Source organism: Phalacrocorax aristotelis, chromosome 12 (genome assembly GCF_949628215.1).
Source record: "Phalacrocorax aristotelis chromosome 12, bGulAri2.1, whole genome shotgun sequence".
NCBI lineage: Eukaryota > Metazoa > Chordata > Aves > Suliformes > Phalacrocoracidae > Phalacrocorax > Phalacrocorax aristotelis.
The window spans coordinates 20,622,608-20,641,474 of NC_134287.1; the positions used below are offsets into that span (position 1 = coordinate 20,622,608).

The 18,867-nt window shown below is 41.4% G+C and overlaps 1 protein-coding gene across 2 annotated transcripts in view; it reads left to right on the top strand.

Annotated features, from left to right (window-relative positions):
- DOCK1 (dedicator of cytokinesis 1) overlaps window positions 1-18,867 on the top strand; it is a 322,979-nt gene that overhangs the window by 247,988 nt on the left and 56,124 nt on the right. For both annotated transcript variants that reach the window (XM_075107665.1, XM_075107666.1), the window contains exons 34-38: window positions 5,500-5,585; window positions 5,772-5,928; window positions 9,197-9,237; window positions 10,567-10,657; window positions 14,568-14,687. In XM_075107665.1, coding sequence (XP_074963766.1) covers window positions 5,500-5,585; window positions 5,772-5,928; window positions 9,197-9,237; window positions 10,567-10,657; window positions 14,568-14,687 — 495 coding nt within the window. The remainder of the gene's footprint in view (window positions 1-5,499; window positions 5,586-5,771; window positions 5,929-9,196; window positions 9,238-10,566; window positions 10,658-14,567; window positions 14,688-18,867) is intronic.

Here is an 18,867-nt window from a genome sequence, read left to right on the forward strand (position 1 = left end):
AAAAGATAGAAAAAATTATACAGACATGCATAAGCAATGAATGTGTGATGCAGTATCATATAGAAATGTGTAATAAATGAATGCATAATGCATATGTTTACTAAAATAAAACCATGGTGCAGCTAAGGTACCTCCAGCTAGCGTTCTGTTGTGAAGAGAATTACATGAGTAAAGACCAGAAGAAATAAAGGGGAAATCCTTTTAATTCATTTCTGTCATTCAACAATAAATCTCAGTATCATCAAGACAGTCATACTAGCATTTTTATTTGCAGTGTAATTTCTTGTTCATGATCAATGAATTTCAAATTGATATAATTCTCCTTAATAAGAAGTACCTACTTTATCTGTATCTCTCTCGACTTCTAGAACCTATAATTCCTTATTAAGTCTTTTTACTGCTTCTGAGTCTTCTGTTAATCTTCCTGTCCCTGTGCTATGGATTTGCAGACAGAACACAAAGTTAATGACTTGTCCAAGTTTCTGTGATGCTGTTGATTCTCCCCTGTAATCCCACTGAATGTGCAAATGCAAATAAGTCATCCCCCACAAAGGATTAATTTCAATAAGTAACATTTTTAGTTATCTACGGTTGAAATGTTTACGTTTTTCTTGTTTTCTGCCATTTTGGAGAATATTGGTATTCCTCCCTCATCCCACCAGAAGAGCAAGGGAGAAGGAGTCTGGAGACCTCCTGAATCACCTGCCATTAAGTGGCTGCCAGCTCTGTTTGCTGACCAGAATGCTGTGGGAAAATAGGAAAGGGAACATGAAACTGTTGGCAATTACCACCAACTTCCATGGCAGCCTTGAACAAAGTTTTCAAGTACTTGCGTGCTGTTTCTGCGTTAGGACTAATTTCTAGAGGTTATCTGTCGCTTGAATTTCATATGGCAAATTCATTATTATCCCATATCAAAACAAATTTATAGCAGCTCGGAGGATTGAAAGTCCTCCTCAACTACAGCTAGATTAAATTGTCAGTCAGGGCTACAAATATAGCCTGACCACACTTTAGGTAAACCTAAAACCAAAAGCGATTAGTTGAGCTGACACTTGAAGACGCTGGATAGCTTACATTGATTTATTTTCTCCAGATGGGAGATTGTAACAGACAGATGAAGTAGTGGATATCCTCTTTGCTCAAGTTCAAACACACATCCTAAAGAGAAGCTGAGGTCTTGATCAGCGGCGAGGAAAAGTTGATAATAATTTCCCGTAATCTTCCTAACGTCACCTCTCGAGCTTTCGCTGTCAACGGAAAGATATGAATCTCAGCTCATTGATGGTGCCAGATATACCCACTAAGCCTCCAGAAAGAGCCTCAGCCAGCGTCACTGGCTGTACTGTAAACATTGAAAATTTCGCGCTTCTTCACTTGAGAGTAAATTCCAACGCAATAATTGCAGGCCTACTTTGTGGTATTTTATACATTTTTTTAAAAAAAGGAAAAATTGAGACTCTATCAAGAGATGCCAGGTGCGGTGTCCTAGAGCCATTAGCTTTGCAACTCCAGAGCCATCTTACTGCCGTCGTGAAAGACAGTAGCTCTATAAACCTCAAGTTGTGTTGATGAAACCTTGCTCCGTGGAAAGCGCAGAAGAGATTTTAACTACGTTAAATAACGTTTTGTTATCTGGCTTGCATGATCTGCATCGTACCGATTCCTTGGGAGGTATCGAGAATGATTGAAGAGCAAAGATATTGTTAATAGTCCTTAAAACCCCAGAAATGTCACAAGTCTAGCTCTGTTCAGCCCAAGAGGGCCGTTAGGGAGATGGCCCAGCGAAGCCTAGATTTACAGGAATTTAAGTAAAATTGATATCAGGAAGATACTCAAGATCCTGTATGGCAAATGTAATTGCTCTTCTTCGTATGAGTAATCGCCTGCTAAAAAATAGATCACCTAAAGGGCTCACGCTGGTAGCAAGTGTCATTTTTCTCATTGGTATAGAAAGCCAATTTCTTTCTGGTCTCATTAGAGGACATGAATTTTGTGACTTCTCTGTTTCATCATTGGGTTGTCTCAGTGTTTTACTTGACACGTCCTCGTACTATGGGAACGTGTTTCAGGTTGTGTTTGCTTCGTAGAGGGGGTGGATTGCATTATTCTTCCTGCTCTCGTTTTCCTGTCATTTTTTGAATAATGGATTCATTGTATTAGAAACCTTATTTCACTTCACTTTTCATTCATTTCTTCACAAGGAAAGCAGTGAGAGAGCAGAACAGGTACCCAGGGAGGCCGTGTAATCATCCATCCATGGAGGTGTTCAGTACTTGGCCAAGAAAGTCCCAGCTGGCCTGATCTGGTGTTGGCAGTAATACTGCATCGCCTGGGGGTTGGACTGAGGGACCTTAGAGGTCTCTTCCACCAGTGCTTCTGTGGTTTTGTGGAGCATTTGGGGTACAGAAGAGGACCTTTTAAATGATTTAATCTGAGGTTTGGGGTTTTTTCCTCATCTTTAAAACAGTGACACATAATAAAAATTGTTTTAAGGTGGAGTATCTGCTGTTTGGGAACTTGGCTGATTTTACCGCTGTACGCGTGATATAATCTGTTGGTCGGGTTTCCTGACGTCTCACAGTTCAGTTGACTTGTGCATGTTGTTAGACTGTATCCTGAATTTGCACTGAGCAGTAGGTGAGCAGGACTTTTTCTGCCAACATTTGTCATGATAGCTTGTAGTCACTGAGTTCAGAGCAGAGAGATTTCTTCTCCATTTGTAAGAGAATTCTTGGTGGGCTGCCAGGCAGTGTGTCAAAATAAATTTCCAAACTCAAATGCAGAGGACAAAAAGTCTGGGATTGCATATGAAGGTAAGAAATGATGTGAACGTTACTGCAGTTAGTGCGGAGAAAAGCATGGAGGCTGGGAAAGGGAGATAAAACCAGTGTCCTGGATCTGACACTCGATTTTTACATTACAGCTGTTGAGCCCGTTAAGATACTCAGAGATTGAGTTGTCCTAATGAACAGGAATATTTTGGTATTGTCACAATTTATCAAGCAAATCCTTCATACCAACGTCTGTCTCTCCCTAACAAGGATTCTTAGCAAAGCAGGAACTTCTCTAAGTCCACAGCCACGTTTCATATGCAGGTTCAACTTGCCCCACATGTGTGTGTTCACAGCTGCTGTGGGCTTCAGCAGAAAGGGACCTTCCAGGAGAGCAGGCAGGTGCCTCCAGCTGTCGGGGTGGCCGAGACGCTTCTCCTCGCCCTTACTTGCTGCAGGCGTTTTCCTTGTTCTGCCCAGGTTTACCGTGCCCTGCACACGCAGCAGTTATTTCAGGCAAAAGGGATCGTGGCAGAACTAAGGGCATGTCCGTCTGGTGCTTGGTAGAGGCGTTACGATAAGAGCTTAAAATGCAGTTAATGTTGGCAGGAAGAGATTGGTGGTGGACGTAGCTACTACGCCTCCTCAAAGTGATATAAATTAAGGTGGTGAAAAGCACTCTTTTATCATTATTTTCATCATGACATAAGTCCGTTGGCAAGAGTGATCTCACAGTCCTCGCTGAAATAAATATGCCAGCAGAATTTAACAGCATGGAGTAAAAAAAATCCAGTTTTTCTTCCTAGCTAAACCAATCTGAGCCCTGCTGCTGGCTGGAGAGAACACCTTGTCTTCCCCAGCTTCCCCATGGGGCTGACAGTGTAGAAAATACATGTCCCCTGTTATCCCCCCGGCCCCTGGTCGCTGCTGAGCGGTGGTGCTACAGCCGGGGCCACAGCTCCGGTGGGGTGGCCGCACGTGGCACCGCTCGTGGTTCATGTTGCCTGCGAGGCACGCTGCAGGTGAGGCCACGGCCGCGCTCGCCCCCTCTGCACTGGCATCTGGGGTGCTCTGGGCTGGTGGTCCCGTTGCCCAGGTGCCCGTTACCGGCCCTGGGCAGAGGCTGCTGGGCTGGCAGGGCTCTCTGCAGGGATTTTTTTCCTCCTGGTACACAGATTTTTATTTCTGCCCTTCAGCATAGATACCAGCTGAATCTTTAGCAAATGACCTCTACTGCAATGCTTTTTGAGGTTGTCCTTGTTGCCTCCTTCCAGTTGTTCCCGGTGAATGAAAAGTCTAATTTTGCTTACAGGCTTTCAGCAAAAGCCTGCCTCCTCCAGTTACAGAGAGCCCCTCTGCTGATCAGGCAGCGTTCGGTGGCTGTAACAGAGGAGCTAATAATGTTGTCGCTAAAGTGGATATTTTGATAGGTGGAAAAATTTTGTAAAGAATAAGAAATGCTGCTATGTTGCTAGTACAGCTTAGAGCTGGGGAAGTGTAGCACTGGGAAGGATAGCTCGTGGCTCAGACGGAGGTGCAGGAGTGGGTCCGTAGGCTGCTGCAGACCCCGGAGATCGTGGAAGTGCATCCTCAGCCTGGAAGGATCAAGCTACAGACAGTCCGTGCTTTTTTCATTTGTACATTATATGCCATTAATATTAACTGCAGATGCTAAGTACATCCCTTGACATTTACAAAATGCTAGTACGCTTTGTTCTTGTGCAGGTGGCCCTTTGCTTCTCCTCGGAATAGTTAGGGACTCCTTAAGCAAGTGATGGTGAAAAAAACGTGAAGGCAACTGTTCCGTCAATAAACTCCCACTCTGATCTGACTCCTTTGCCGCAGGCTCCCTTCTCACCCGGGCTCTTCTGCTGAGGTCTCTTGACAATAGGTTGTGTCGCTAATGGTGTGGATGTCTGTGCTTATTTAATGAAGAATTAGGGATTAGATGAATAGACAGATTTGTTACGTAGCAGCAGGCCTCGAGTGATCCTTCCTCCGCTAACAGGTTGCATTTGTTCCTAACCTGGGCCCTTGGGAATGTAGCAGCAACGAGTAAAACCCTCTGTAATCATTAAAAATCCAGTGAATTACCCAGTTTTCATTTAAAATGTATTCTAGTACCCACTGCAGTTTGCATTCTGTTCTTGTGGCCAAATACAAATATTACTCGTAAGTTTAAAACAAGTTCCTTCCTCTCTGCAGTGACTTATCAACCAGTTTGGTGGTTGAGTTGTGCCCTGCAGCGAGTCACTGTCTGTAGCTAAAAAGGGATGTTAGTGATGCGAGGGTGTGCATCGGGCTGAGTTATCCAGCCCTAGGTGTTATATATCCTCTCTTACAGAACTTTCAACATTTTTGTATTCCACTTTTGTTGCGATTACCATTACTGCAGGGGACATTCTGTCCCTGGCTTTGTGTCTTCTTTTTCCCCACCCTCATTCTTGTCATTAATCTCCTTATTTAGTTTATCGTAATGCAAATATTTACACTTCATTTAACAACATGACCAATGATTTCTTCAACAAAAAAGTCCTTGTAGGGCAGCAGATCATCGTGGATAGCCTCATACCAGAGACTACAAACTCCTAAAGTCAATCAAGCTTTAAAATAGTGGCTAAACATCTCACCGAGATACCCAACCAATCTGTGAACTATCAAGGCGACGGTAATAAAGTGAAATATTTGCCATCTGATTATTTACGCTTGCTTTGTTTAATTATAGTTCGAAAATGAGATCATCACAAAACTGGATCATGAAGTGGAAGGAGGCCGAGGAGACGAACAGTACAAAGTGTTATTTGACAAAATGTAAGTGTTGATCGGCAGCGAGATTTATGTCACGCTAAAGTCAGGAGAGAGAGCAATTAGACTACAATGAACTTTGTAGCCCAGAAATAATTAAAATCTGTTAACGATGCACAATATTTTAAATTGCACCTGAGTCAAGGTTTTTTCTGCGTGTGATTAACAAGGCGAATGTAATTGGGTTTTCAGTCTTTTGGAGCACTGCAGAAAACACAAATACCTTGCAAAGAGTGGAGAAACTTTTGTGAAACTTGTTGTCCGCTTGATGGAGAGGTTGTTGGACTACAGGACCATAATGCATGATGAGAACAAGGAGAACCGCATGAGCTGTACTGTCAACGTGCTGGTAAGCAAAGAGAAGTCACCAGCGTGAAATGACTGCTGCTTTCCTAACTTTATGCCTTTGACAAAAGGTCTGTGTAAAACAGTGTGTGTTGGGATTATCATGAAAGGTTGAAATAATTGAAAGGTTGAAAAAAAGGGTTTTTCTCATTCTTTGATGAGGGTGATTCTATGAAAACATGGGTTATTACTTCTCTAATTGATTCTAAGGAGGATTTAAGAAGAAACGTTTCAGGGCCTGGTCTTTTGAGGGCTGATCATTGACACTTCCAATTGATGTGTGAACAACATTATGCAGAAAACCACTCTGACATACAGAACGTTGGAGTACTATGTGGTTTAGTACGAAAATTTTCATGTTTGCAGTCCCATTTGTATTCTGCTTCCTGCTCTGCTTCCGTATTCAACATTTGTGAAGAAATTTGAGTGTTATTATTTCATTCACAGCAGGAAAAGCTCAGGTTGTTTTCCTCACTGATGTCAAATTTCCTCCGCTTAGTTCCAGAAGTTCTGGAGTATCTACTCTATACTACAGGCCTTTGTCCATTTAGGATGTGATTTAGGCTGGAGTTGGAAGCAGAAGTTGTCCCCATAGCACGCACATCATGCTCCGCAGTGGAAGCATTAGAATGTGAGATGTTACTAGCACAAAATCAGCAGCTATGGAAAAGCGTCAAAATAAAAATTGTAGAGACCCCCAAACATGGTCCTAGCTGGATTTCGTTCTTCCAGTAGGACTCAATATTAAACTGTTAGCCACTAAGGACTCAGAGCTTTCATCCCTGTATCATTATCAAAGCTTTTATTTCACTTAAATAAATGGGGCAGAGACAGTGTTTATCGTTTATGTGATACGGCTGATAGATTTCGTTCAGGCTGGTTTGGAAAGATCTGAGTAAATAGTTTGTGACTTTAGCACTTGCAAGTAATGCAGATGTCCTCAGCTCGTGCAGAGCAGCCTTTATGCCACACTGTCGCATAAGCTGTAAATGAAACGGTGCCCGTTAGAGCCGGAGAGAACAGGAGAGACATCAAGTCAGAAGTCGGGATTTTATTTTTCTTTTCCTTTCTGAGCACGTCAAGAAGCATCAGAATGTTTTGGAAATGGGAAAAGAGGAGGAACTTGGAGAGTTGTCATCGGCTGTTGATCGGGCAAGCGCCTTTAGGTTGCTTGCCGAAAAGTCATTGCATCCTCCTGAGCAGAATTTGAGCTAGAAAAGCCTGCAAGTTCACACCAGGCCGGGTAGGAAATAAGAAATCACGTACACCATACGCCCTAAAACATGACAACAATTTATAGAACTAGGAAAATTTCCTAGGGAAGGCGAATTTATTTCTGCTTCCCTTCATCATAGTACTTTGAGACTCTTCCCAGTAACTCTTGCCATACCAACTGCAGGGGACCGACGGCACACTCACATTGGTTTTGTTTTCTCTAAGTGTCTCTAACAGCATCTCCCGATGCTGATTTTTGTCATCTGAATTTCTCAAGTATTTGCAGATGATAAATCTTGTGGGCGATTTACTGCTGTCAGGTTAGATCACCGTGAGATACCCACACACAATGCTGCCACTGAAGTCTGCGGGAAATGCAGGAAAGCATCGCAGGGCAGAACCTTCCTTCATTTTCAGTAGGCGCGATTTAAAACCTCAGCTTGATTTTAAAGTCCCGTTTGCCCTCCAGGGCCAACACAGTCTTTTCATTGTTCTCCATGCACCTGAAGTGAAATTTATGCCTTCCTTCACAAAAATCCGGCTCAGGGCTGACACTGAAGACAGTTCCCGCTTGGGGTCTCAGAGAGTTCTTAATTGGGACTTCAGTGATGCAGAGGCTTTCACAGGATTAAGTTTGTCTGTATTGACTATAGTTTAAGTCGGAGGTTTTGATACGCATTTAAACTAGTGCTGATGTTATAAAAAAATAAAAGCCCTGTCTGTTGTTCCTACCCCTGACAGTCCTGGCGAAAGCAAGCGTGCTGCCAAGGTAGCGGAGCAGATCCAAGGAGGGACCTTGCTGAAAGCTTACGCTCTTCCCCTCCGGTTATTTTCCTCGGCCCGTTCCCTGCAGAGCCACACACGCGTGGGCCGGCACAGCGTAACGGGGATGTGGGAACCTGCACCCAAAGACGGGGCAGGATCAGGGACTGCTTTTTGGGGGAGAAGGAGCTGTGGTAAACGTAATGTATTGGTGTCAACCTGCTGCCCAAAGCTCTTCCCGTTTTGGCTGATTTGATGTTGCCTCTTGAGCTGCATCAGAAGGGCAGAGCAGCTGGCAGCAATGTTAGGATAAAATGGTTTTACATTATTGATCCGCCTAATGCAGAAGTCTCCTCTACTTTAAAAAAGCAAACAAAACACAAGGAAGAAAAAACAGCAGAAATTTTTCATGTGGCTCAGTTTGTCTTTTGAGTTGAACTCAAAACCGTTGAGCAGTTATGTCAACTAAAATGGTATATCCACTGAATAATCTGTCATTTCCAACTCCGGTACCTAGATTCTATCTTGTATTTCAGTTCTCTTTGAAGGGAGCAATTTTGTTTTGGGTTTGTGCATCTGTTAGTGGCTACTCAGGCTGATTTACCTTAGCATTGAAACATACTGTGATTCGGCGAAGGAGAAATTTCTTTGTATTTTGTTTTCTTAGATACATTTTTAACTTTTGAAGGCAAACTTTAAATTAGATTCAGGAAAGCCTTTAGTATCTCGCCCAATTTATCATATCTTGCATTTACAATATTTGTAGTGTTAACTAGTTTATCTCAAGACCAGAGGCATTCAGACATATCTGAAGAGAGTGATGATAATGTGTGGCACAGGAGACGAGATAAATAACACTAATCTAACTTTTTATTTCCAAATAAACTATTCAAATTCAAGGGCAGATGTTATATTGCTCAACCCAGGTTTGGAGTTTTAAATCCATAAAACAACTGTTGCTTAAAAATTATGTTTTTGTATATTACCATATTTCAGCTGAAAATGGTTAATGATGTGCGACTTGCGAATGCCAGAAGCGAATTTCTAGCAGTACTGTTCTTGCAAATTCTTAACCTTTGCAGTGAGACATATGCCCTAATACACTACATCAGGAAAGAGCACAGCAGTAGACTTTGTAAGTTAAATAACTTGTGTTCTATCACTAGAGGCGAATTTCATTTTGTAGTTTTGAGGTTGATGTTATGCAATTATGAATTTTTAATTTAGAGCATGTTCTGTATACATTTCAGACTGTGAAATTGAAGACTTTGTAACAAAATTACGTTTTTTTTCAGAATTTCTACAAGGAGATTGAGAGAGAAGAAATGTACATAAGGTTTGTAAACATGGCCAGTGTGACAGACTCTGCTTGGCTTACTGTTCTGTAATTGGAGAGAATTAAGTTCATATTAAGCAGTCACTTGGGGGCTGGAGGGAAAGAAGTCATGAAAAAACATACCTTTACTGAACCTTAAGTACATTCAAAAGCTTATCTTCACTGAGAACGGGGAGCATTAGAAATCAGAGCAATGAGATTTTTTTTTGTCCCCCTTCTCGAACTCCTGCAGTTGTGTTATGATGAACACTGAAATACTCAGGAGTCTTGTCACATGAAAAAATAAATAAGTCAAAAGAAAACTGAGCAAAGAAGTAATTCTGCTTCCTGGTGAGGTACAAAATATGTGACTTGAGGTAAAAAGGGCTATTAAATAATATCATGGCTGATACTTATTTCAAATTTAAAGCTTTTAGGAACTTTTCAAAATCTATTTTCACATAAAGTACAAATGGTAATATGTTGTTGTGCTTTTTGTAAACCTCAGGGTTCCTAGTCCTCTCTTTATACTACGGTTTAAAATTGGCTAGACTGGGGTGCTAAAATGTTGAAGCTTGTGCTTTTGCTGCTATTTTAGGTATTTAAATATTATTCATTAATTCATTCTCAGATGCTTGTTACCTTTTTGGAAGAATTTTCATTTATGAACTCGCTTCCTGTTGTTTAAATGGGTTTAATTATTGCTTTATTAATTTCCAAAAGCAAATAAAATCTAGGAAAAGGCAGGATTGATAACTGTGGACAAACAGGTAAAGTTATGAGTCGTAGATCTGCCCTTTTCAGCATCACAAACTGCCTCTCGCTGTCAAACCCCTAGCCAAATTCTCTCCTATTTCTGTTAACAGACTTTGAATGTGTCGTAATGAATATCAATGTTCTGTATTTTCGCCGTTTTTTTCAAAATAGTTTTAATAGGTGTTTAGTTCTAGGATTTTTTTTTTAAATCTTCATTAAAATGACAACAAACAAATGAAGAGAAGCCCCTTCCAGAGGTGTGATGATGTTGAGGTTGAGGAAGAATACTTGTATATCTGTCTCCATAGCTGAACTGTTAGAGCAATAACTCTTGCACAGAATTTGTATGGGACTCGTTACCCATCACAAGTCATTTGTACGTATTAGAAAAATACTAAAAAATGAGAAAAGAACCACAACAGAAATACGAACGGTCCTAAAGGTGTCTGCACACAGGAATAAGAGCTTTAAATATTCCCGTCTATATTTAGCGGTTTGGAGATAGAGTTGAACCGTTGTAGTCTTCAAAGTAAATTATTTAGTAACAGTTAAGAACCAGCCTTTTTTAAGAGCCCTTGGTTTTGTTACTTGCAGGTATCTGTACAAACTGTGCGACCTGCACAAAGAGTGTGATAACTACACGGAAGCTGCCTACACGTTACTCCTGCATGCAAAGCTTCTGAAGGTAAACACCAAAACACACTGCGAGGTTTGAAAATCATCTTAGCAGTAACCCAGAGTTGCGTTGGTTGTCGGTCTTACAACACCTGTGCTTCAGACTGATTAACGGCTGCGTGCTGCTTCTTACGTCAGTTTTATCTTTGGCGCGTGCAATTCATACGCGCAGCGAGCCAGCCCTCTGCCGCTGCGTGTGTCAGAGCACGCTGTCCTCGTCGCGATCTGAAATGAATGGAAGCACGGTCGAGTCAAGGCCACGAGTTATAAATTGCAAAGCTGTAATTTAAATTTCTTTTAAATATCAAGGTTATGTAATGTGCGGAAGCATCTAAACACATCTTTTAGTAAATCAGCTCTCCACAGAATCGTTTTTGCCCAGGCGGTAACGAGGCAGCGCTGGAGATTCTCCTCAAGTGCTCTGGGGTATCTGTAGATTCAGTTTTGATTGTGAAAAATTAGAGAGAGATTCAAATAGTCTTCCTTCCAAGCTCATGCCTTTAAATGTACGTGTAATTTTAATGCAGTGTTGCACGGTTCAGAGCACATTTAAAAAGGCATAACCGTATCGCTGTTCTTCAAGGAATGTTTTGGTGTAACCTGCAATATATATAAAAATAAAATGTTTTATCTATGCAAGGTGCATGTAAATAAAGCATTTGCGTTTCTAACACTATATAGTGTCAGTCAGAAGTGTAACAAAGCTGTGTTTCATAAACATTAGTCTCACTGAAGACTTGCTGGGTAGATGGTGTGGTCTCTAACACGCAGCTTATTTCTGTGTTGTGTCACATACGTGGCAGCCTGTGCCAGGCACGTTCCTGGCGTTATCGTATGGACGGATGCCGCACTTAACAGCGGACGCTTGTGTCAGGAAATCACAGGTTTAATGTACCCTAGTCATTGGTAAATTGGTAGGAAGGAGCATTATGTTTTAATTTTAAAAAGCAGTCCTGTTGTTCTTCCTCACATCTCAGCACCCACAGTGAAATCTTTCTCTCTCCGGGGAGACCTGGATCTCTTTCTGCTCCCCTCGAGGACGGTAGCGCCCGCTGTCGCGTGGGGTGGAGAGTCAGGGACTGAATAATTGACAACTGCATTTTCCCCTTGCTCTGCTTCTCATGCCAATGGCGAGTGTATTGCAACCTTCTGCATTACTGCAGCCTTCTGTATTAATTACTTCAGCCTCCTGTACAGCCCCAGAAGCTGTGCTAACGGTACCCCCTTTCATAAAGGAAATTTATCTCATTCTAAGCAGTGAATTGTTCGTAGCAATCTTTGATTTAATCTAAGCAATCCCAAGCGAAATGCGGGTGTAAAATATCTATTTGGAAGAGTGGAAAAGTGGAAGGTGTTAAATGAGATGCTTCTAATGGATGCACTGAGAATTAGTCGTACTGCATTCAAGCTATAATAAGAGTAAATATGATGCAGATCATCCATGTGCAATTTAAAATTAAGACACTTTGAAATGTATTTACTGTACTTTAAAATAAATAGAGGGTTATTACACAAGAAAACATCAGTAAGATTCATCTGGAGTGCGAAAGCACTGTAGCAATAGCTTTATTCATTACTAAAAGCAGGGGCGATTGTTGGACACAGCCTGCTGGATGCAGTCGCTTCTTTGGTAATGAAATTTTCCATGCTGGGACATGTGTCAGAGAGGTGAAGATGTGAGGAGATGGCTCTGGCACCTTCCGTCACACAGACTGGTGCAGTCGCTTGCCTGTGGGTAGAAGTTCGAGTGAGTAACTCGCTGAGTCTGTGGCTGTAAAGATCTCTCTCACTCCCACGAGGGACGTAAAATAGGGCTGCCAAGTTGTGTAATGCTTGGTCATCCCGCTTTGCATGAATGAACCTTTTAGACAAGATAAAACATTGATTCTCTTCCACAGGTGCTGGTTTTCTGGGAAAATGATGGAATGAACCGTGCCATAAAATGTCACTCAAACTTTTACCTCTTATGGCTTGAACTTGCTAGTCAGTGCATTTTACGTGACCTTAAAATAGGGCTTAGTCAGTGTTGGTTTGCCTTACAGAATGTCTTCAGAGACTGGATGAGTATCTTAATATATTTCTTCAAGTTACTGGAAAACAATATGCAGATTTCTTTTCTTATAATGCAGACTGATGGAAGGTGGCAAATCTAAGGGTAGTATTTATCGCAGGTTTTCATCACTAAGCAAATGTTTGTTTGTACATATAATTACATTACACTTTGGAATTACTTTATTATAAAAGCGTATCGATCTATCTAATGCAACACCCTGCTACTACCGGTACTTAGCAGTGGATGGAGGACCGTCAGCGTTGCTTGAGAAGCAGCAACATTGTGGTCTGTGTAACTTAATGCAATTGAGTTTTTCTTTCAAACTGCGAAGACAGGATTTTCAATGACACTCATCGCTGGCACGTATGTCATCACGTTGATTTTAGGTGACGATCACATTTAGGTGACGACTGAGAGCTTTCGAGAATTTCACCTTTAAATTTGCAAGAAGTCTGTGTCTTTGGAGAGAGAGCCACCGTCATTTTCTCCAAATCACTGCAAGCTGATGAAGCACACTTAAGAAAAGAGGCTTTAGTTTTAGTTTTAACCCATTTGGTCAGAATTAAGGAGTTCAAAACTAACAGAAGATAGTGGCTGTTTGTATGCTGAAAAAAATGCCACTGCGTGGCAGACTCCATGAAGTTTGTGCTGCTCAGAAATGCAGCTTTGCGGTAAAAAGTTGCCAGAGTTGTCTGCTTTAGCGAAACACAAACGTTTTGGCCAAATTAAGAAGTAATTGGGTGAAATTTAATAAGCTATAGGAGGTAAAACTGGATGATGTAACACCAATTGTGTAAATAAATCTGTGAGTTGCTTATCTTGGGTCAAATTTCTTCTTGTCCGAAAGTTTTGCCACTTTATTTCTGTGGGCACGCCGCCTTCTGTAGTTACTTTGATTTTCAGAGAAGAAAGCGAACAGTTCTTTAATTAATTTAGTTTTTGAACTTGATTTCTTAAGGCAAGAGGCCTATTGGAGCACCTGTCCCTGTCTCTTTTTCAGTCTGTGAGAAGTTTCATTTGATTTAATGGAGGTTTGTGATTTGATTTGACGGAGGTTTGTGAGTCTCTAAGGTATTAATTTCCTGCTAGCCTCACGAAAATAGATGGCTATGGCAGGGAAGGATATAGTATTAGTATCCTGCCTGGGGAAAAGGCTCCAGTATCGTCTCATCCCCAGGTAGGTGGGAGGAGAGAAGGGAGGTGAAGAAGGGGTGATATGAATACTGGAGCGCGGAGGTTTCAGTTGCATCTGTCCCTTAATGGACACCAGGATATGCAGGTGCGAGGGAGAAAGCTGCAAGGAATTGCTTGGTCCTCTCAGGTCCAGGAGGAAATCCGTTTAATATCCATGCCTTGCTCCTCATCCCTTAGGCGTTTGCTGGAAGAGCAAGAGCTGCTAATTGCAGACGGGCTGTATAAAGTTAGTTGCGTATTTCCGTGCCTCCAAATGTTCTCTGTGAATTTTAGACCTTTAATTTCTGTGCCTACAGTCCTTTCCATTTGTATTGATGTATCTTGGCTTCGGGGCTTCTCCCAACACAAATCTGCTGCTGTTCATTATGCATCCAGCAGGTTGTAGCCATCAGCAGGCCAAGATCAGTCTCATCAAACTCGCTGAGGAGAGGAAACCACCCCAAGAAACTTCCTTCCAGCTGATATATGTAATTAGCCTCCAATTACAGCATTCAAATAAATGGTCCTTGTGCCCAAGGAAACAAACTGCAAAGGAAAAAATCTTTGTTGGTGCATTAGCTGTGGTACCACTTCTTTAAATAAAAAATGTGCATTTTATTTAGCCTAATTTTACTGACATATTTTATAACTTTTGATTTTCTTTCACTTTTCCCCTCTTTCTTGTGTGATTTAGTGGTCAGAAGAAGCATGTGCAGCACATCTTACCCAGCGGGATGGATACCAGGCTGCCACTCAAGGACAGTTGAAAGATCAACTATATCAAGAAATTATCCATTACTTTGACAAGGGCAAGGTAAAAAGGGAAGAAAAAAGTCCAAATATATTGCATTGCCTTTCTATCTAACTTACAAGCTGAATAGTAAACACAGTTTGCATCAAGTGACCTTCAGGGAGCTTTGAACTTGCTACAAGTTATTTGGAGCGCTTTATGTAAATGGTCCACCAGCTAGCACTTGAAGATGATAATACTTTAAAAAGAAGTTTAAAAAATGAAAATCAATAGTACATTTATAGCTGCTGCGTTAAGGGTAAATATATGTGCATATGATGCCATGGAGAAAATCAAGAAGTGGTGCATGTAATTTGAGGGACTGACTTTTTTCTGGCAATTGCAATGGCTAACGCAGTCCTTCAGCTGCCCTTGTTTCTCCTCGTGTAGGCAAAATAATTCCCTCGGAAAATGGATATCCGTGGTTCATATTGTAAGAAGGCAGAAATATTCTCCGATGAGAATATTTCATTGCAATTGCATCTTTTATTGCAAAACGAATTTGCGTTTGGCATTGCTTGGTGGGACGGGGAAAGTGCTGGGGATACCTGCCCACAGAGATGGAGGGGTTTAACTTGGTAGGCAGATGGGTCAGGTTTTGGATATTTCTTGCACAAAATGTTTAAATGCATAAGTAGAGATCTCTTTGTCAGAATATTTCAGAAACGTAAACTTGGGTTTTAAAGGCAGTCTTTGTTGCATAAACAAAGTATAAACAGAAATGTCATTTTCTGGTAGAACTAAAATATTATCCAACCAGCTCATGTTTTCCAAGTAAGTTTTTAGCAGAATCGGATTAGTATTTTGATAGAATCTTTGCTTAAAAGGTCAAATTTTATACCTAATCTCAATGCAATATTTAGAAGTTGTTAATAAATGATGCCACAGGAAATTGTCATTCTAGACTGCGGCAGTGCCGGGCGGCACAAACGGGCTGGCTGGGCTGGGCTTGCGCGGGTGCCTCAGCGCTTACGCCGTGGACGGCATTGCTTTCCACAGCACGCTCCTGCCGCCCAGAAAGCCTTTACTAACCCTGTAACAACGGGTAAGGAGAACCGCGTTAGGGTCATAGCTGATTTGAAAGTATATTTTAATATTACGTTCCTCTCCGGAAAGGAAAAGCCAGAAGTCGCGTGTTTTTGTTTTGTTGTTTTATGTCTTTATGGCTTCACAGTTAGTCTGTTATGGCGTTGGTATACAGGCGGTGGGAGTTGTTCTTCTGAGCACCAGGCCAGTGCATTTTAGCTATAAATTAAAAGCTGCGGAGTCCTTTACATCGATACTGAAAACAGCCTGTCTTAAAGTTGTACCCACCCGTTTCTGCTGATAGCGCTAATGAGCTGTTTATATAAACAGCAGGCAAAATACCTGCTGCTTACTTTTCAGCCCGCGCCACATTACACAGCACGGCATCCACGCTTGAGAGGCCGTTGTTAGACTGAATAACCGTTCTTAATTTTTCCAGATTTTACAACTAGAAGTAAGAGAAGGCCCTGCCTGCTTTCAAAAGAAATAGCGCTGGAAAGGCTGCTTTCTCCCTTTCCCTCATAGTTAGATTAAACAACTGAATGTCCATTATTCTAAAAATTTTTGGTGAACAATGGTATCGAAGGGACCTCTGTGATTACTTATTCCTATTCCTTTGCATAACTCAAATCGTAGAACACCTATGTGATTTTTTCGTGCGTGTGGAGATGATTCATTTTCAAGGCACTCTTTCCTACTTGCAGCTATTTCTGCTCTCATTTTCTGGTCATTCCAGTTGGTGGTAATTTTTTGTATTGTTCAGTGAAAAGGGAAAAAAAAAATCAATATACATTGAGAATATGAGCATCTTACATGAATGCTCAAATGTCAGGAAGCTCAAATTGAGGTTTCCACAGTAGAATTAAGTTAATCCTCTCATTTGGGATGTTCTGACATTAGGTTAAATCAGCTGCTTACATTTACCTGTGCAGTTGGCAAACACAGTCCAGCAGCTGCTTTAACTATGCCATTCCATGGTCAGTAACACATCTGAAATAGTATTTGCTGTGCATTTTCAGAAGACTGTACTGTTACAATAACCAATTTGTCTTTTTTTTAACCATAATTGCCCAGCTGTGTCTGTACCTGGCAATTCACTCCGGGTTGATCCCCCTACTTTGCTTTCTCTTCCCATAAAGTTAACAACAGATGTCAAAAGAAGGTAATTTTACCCTGGGCAGCTGTAGAGCTGCTTCCAGGCTTTTACAAAAGCTCAGGAGTTTTGTTTTAAAGTTGTTGTGAGACTCTTCCACTCCAACCTGCTTGATGGGAAGCAGTGGACTTGAGAGGGGAGGTAGACATGGTTAGAAACATTATGTAGAAGAAATGGAGAAGTGGGATTTCCTAAAAGGTGACACTTGGTTTCAAAACATTGCCTTTTTTTTAAGGATGGTGTAGTTCAGCCTCTCAAAGATCATGATCCATTTCTTTTAGTGGAGTAATTTCCCAAGAGGAACGCACAGTGCACTTTTCAAGTGAAGACCAGCCGTGAGGCTTATTCCCTAAATATTAGCATTCATGGTAAGATGAATTTAGGGGAAGGTATAATCCCCCATGCACAGACTGGAATGGAGTAGGCCTCTCGCTTCTAGACTAGAAGTGCCTGAGAAATTTGTAATTTAGTGCTACAGAGCGTGGGTTTGCAATGAAAGCAGGAGTGTGGGCGTCTCATTTTGGCTGAGAACAAAATACTAGCCTTTGCCATGAATATCCCTGTTATTTGTAGCTTGAGATCCATTTAAGATTCCTCTTTTTTATTTCTGTTTTTTAATATATTTTTCTCAGGAAGCTTCCTTTTTTGCTTACAGTTGACTTTTGGTCCTTAAACCAATCCTCTGTAAAGCTGAAGTCCACCTTTTACCTTTAGTAAATCAGCGTTTTCAGATACAACTTCTGCATTTTGCTCTTCTCCTCCTTTATGGATTCCATCCCTTGTCAGTAATACTTTCATTACTCTTCTAAGCTCCTTGTTTCCAAAATGAAATGTTGTTGCTTCCAAGTTTCCCTAGTATACGCATAGTCCTCTCTCCCAGATTGTTATTCTTCACTTATTCTTTCCAGTCTCATCTCCATCTCTCTTGGCTTTTGCCCTTAAAAGCCTTATCCTCACGCTTATCACGGCAGTCTAACCTATCCTTTGAACTGCTCTGAAGTGTTTGCTCTCTCTGTGTTTTGCTGAAGCCTTGTAATTTTCAACAAAGCCCTTAATCCAGGGACATCACTGAAAATTGGTAGGTTAGAGTATTCAGGACGGGAAGGAAAAATAGTGACGGGAATAAAGTGACGAGGGAACGGGGCAAATTTTTGCCTGTATGGAGCAGTTGATGTTAGCCAACAATAATGAACTACTGAAGCCAAGAAATACTTGGCATCATTGACAAAGATAAGATAGTATCTTTAAACAGGCTTTTGGGGTCTCTGGAGCCGTAAAGGAAGCAGGAGCATTCTTATCCCTGCACAGTAAAATGTACAAACGGCAACGTGTTTCAAGTTTGCCAGTGGATGCCACAGTCTATGAATCAGTACATGTTTTCCGCTGCTCCTTCCTAAGTCGAAAGCATTGGTCCCAGGGAGAAAACAGTAAATAAACGCACACTGCTCATTTATTTCTGCTTCTTTTTCCTCCCCCCTCCTCCTCCCCCTGAAAAAAGCTTTTAGTGTTTTACTGGAGCCACAAAACACAAAATATTTGAAACTACCAGTAAATGACATGCTTTGGCTTAAAATGTCGTTTTGCCTGGCTCATGGGATGGTATCAGATGGCTTTTTGTTCCATCTAACAAGATAGTGGTGAGATCCACCTGTCTGCCAAAAATCAGCGCGGGGCTCATGTCCAGCTCGTATCCCACATCAGATCGTGAGCCCGTCCTGAGAGCTGTGAAGGACAGAGACTGTCTTCCGAGAGGAAAGATACGGTGTTTGACCATGTTCCAGATGAATATAGCAAGTTGTTGTAAAGGGTTTCTACCATGGCTGTATCTTACGCATCTTGAATGTTGTACTAGCCATAGAGAAATACTGTGGTATTTTATTTAAAATATTAAGCTTGCATGATGGTTAATTAACGCTATCTGAACTTTAAACAGCTTGGAATGTCCCTCATACATCAGAATATTGCATGATAATATTCTTATCCTAGACTATTTCATTTTTACTGACCGTTAACTCAGCAGGCGCT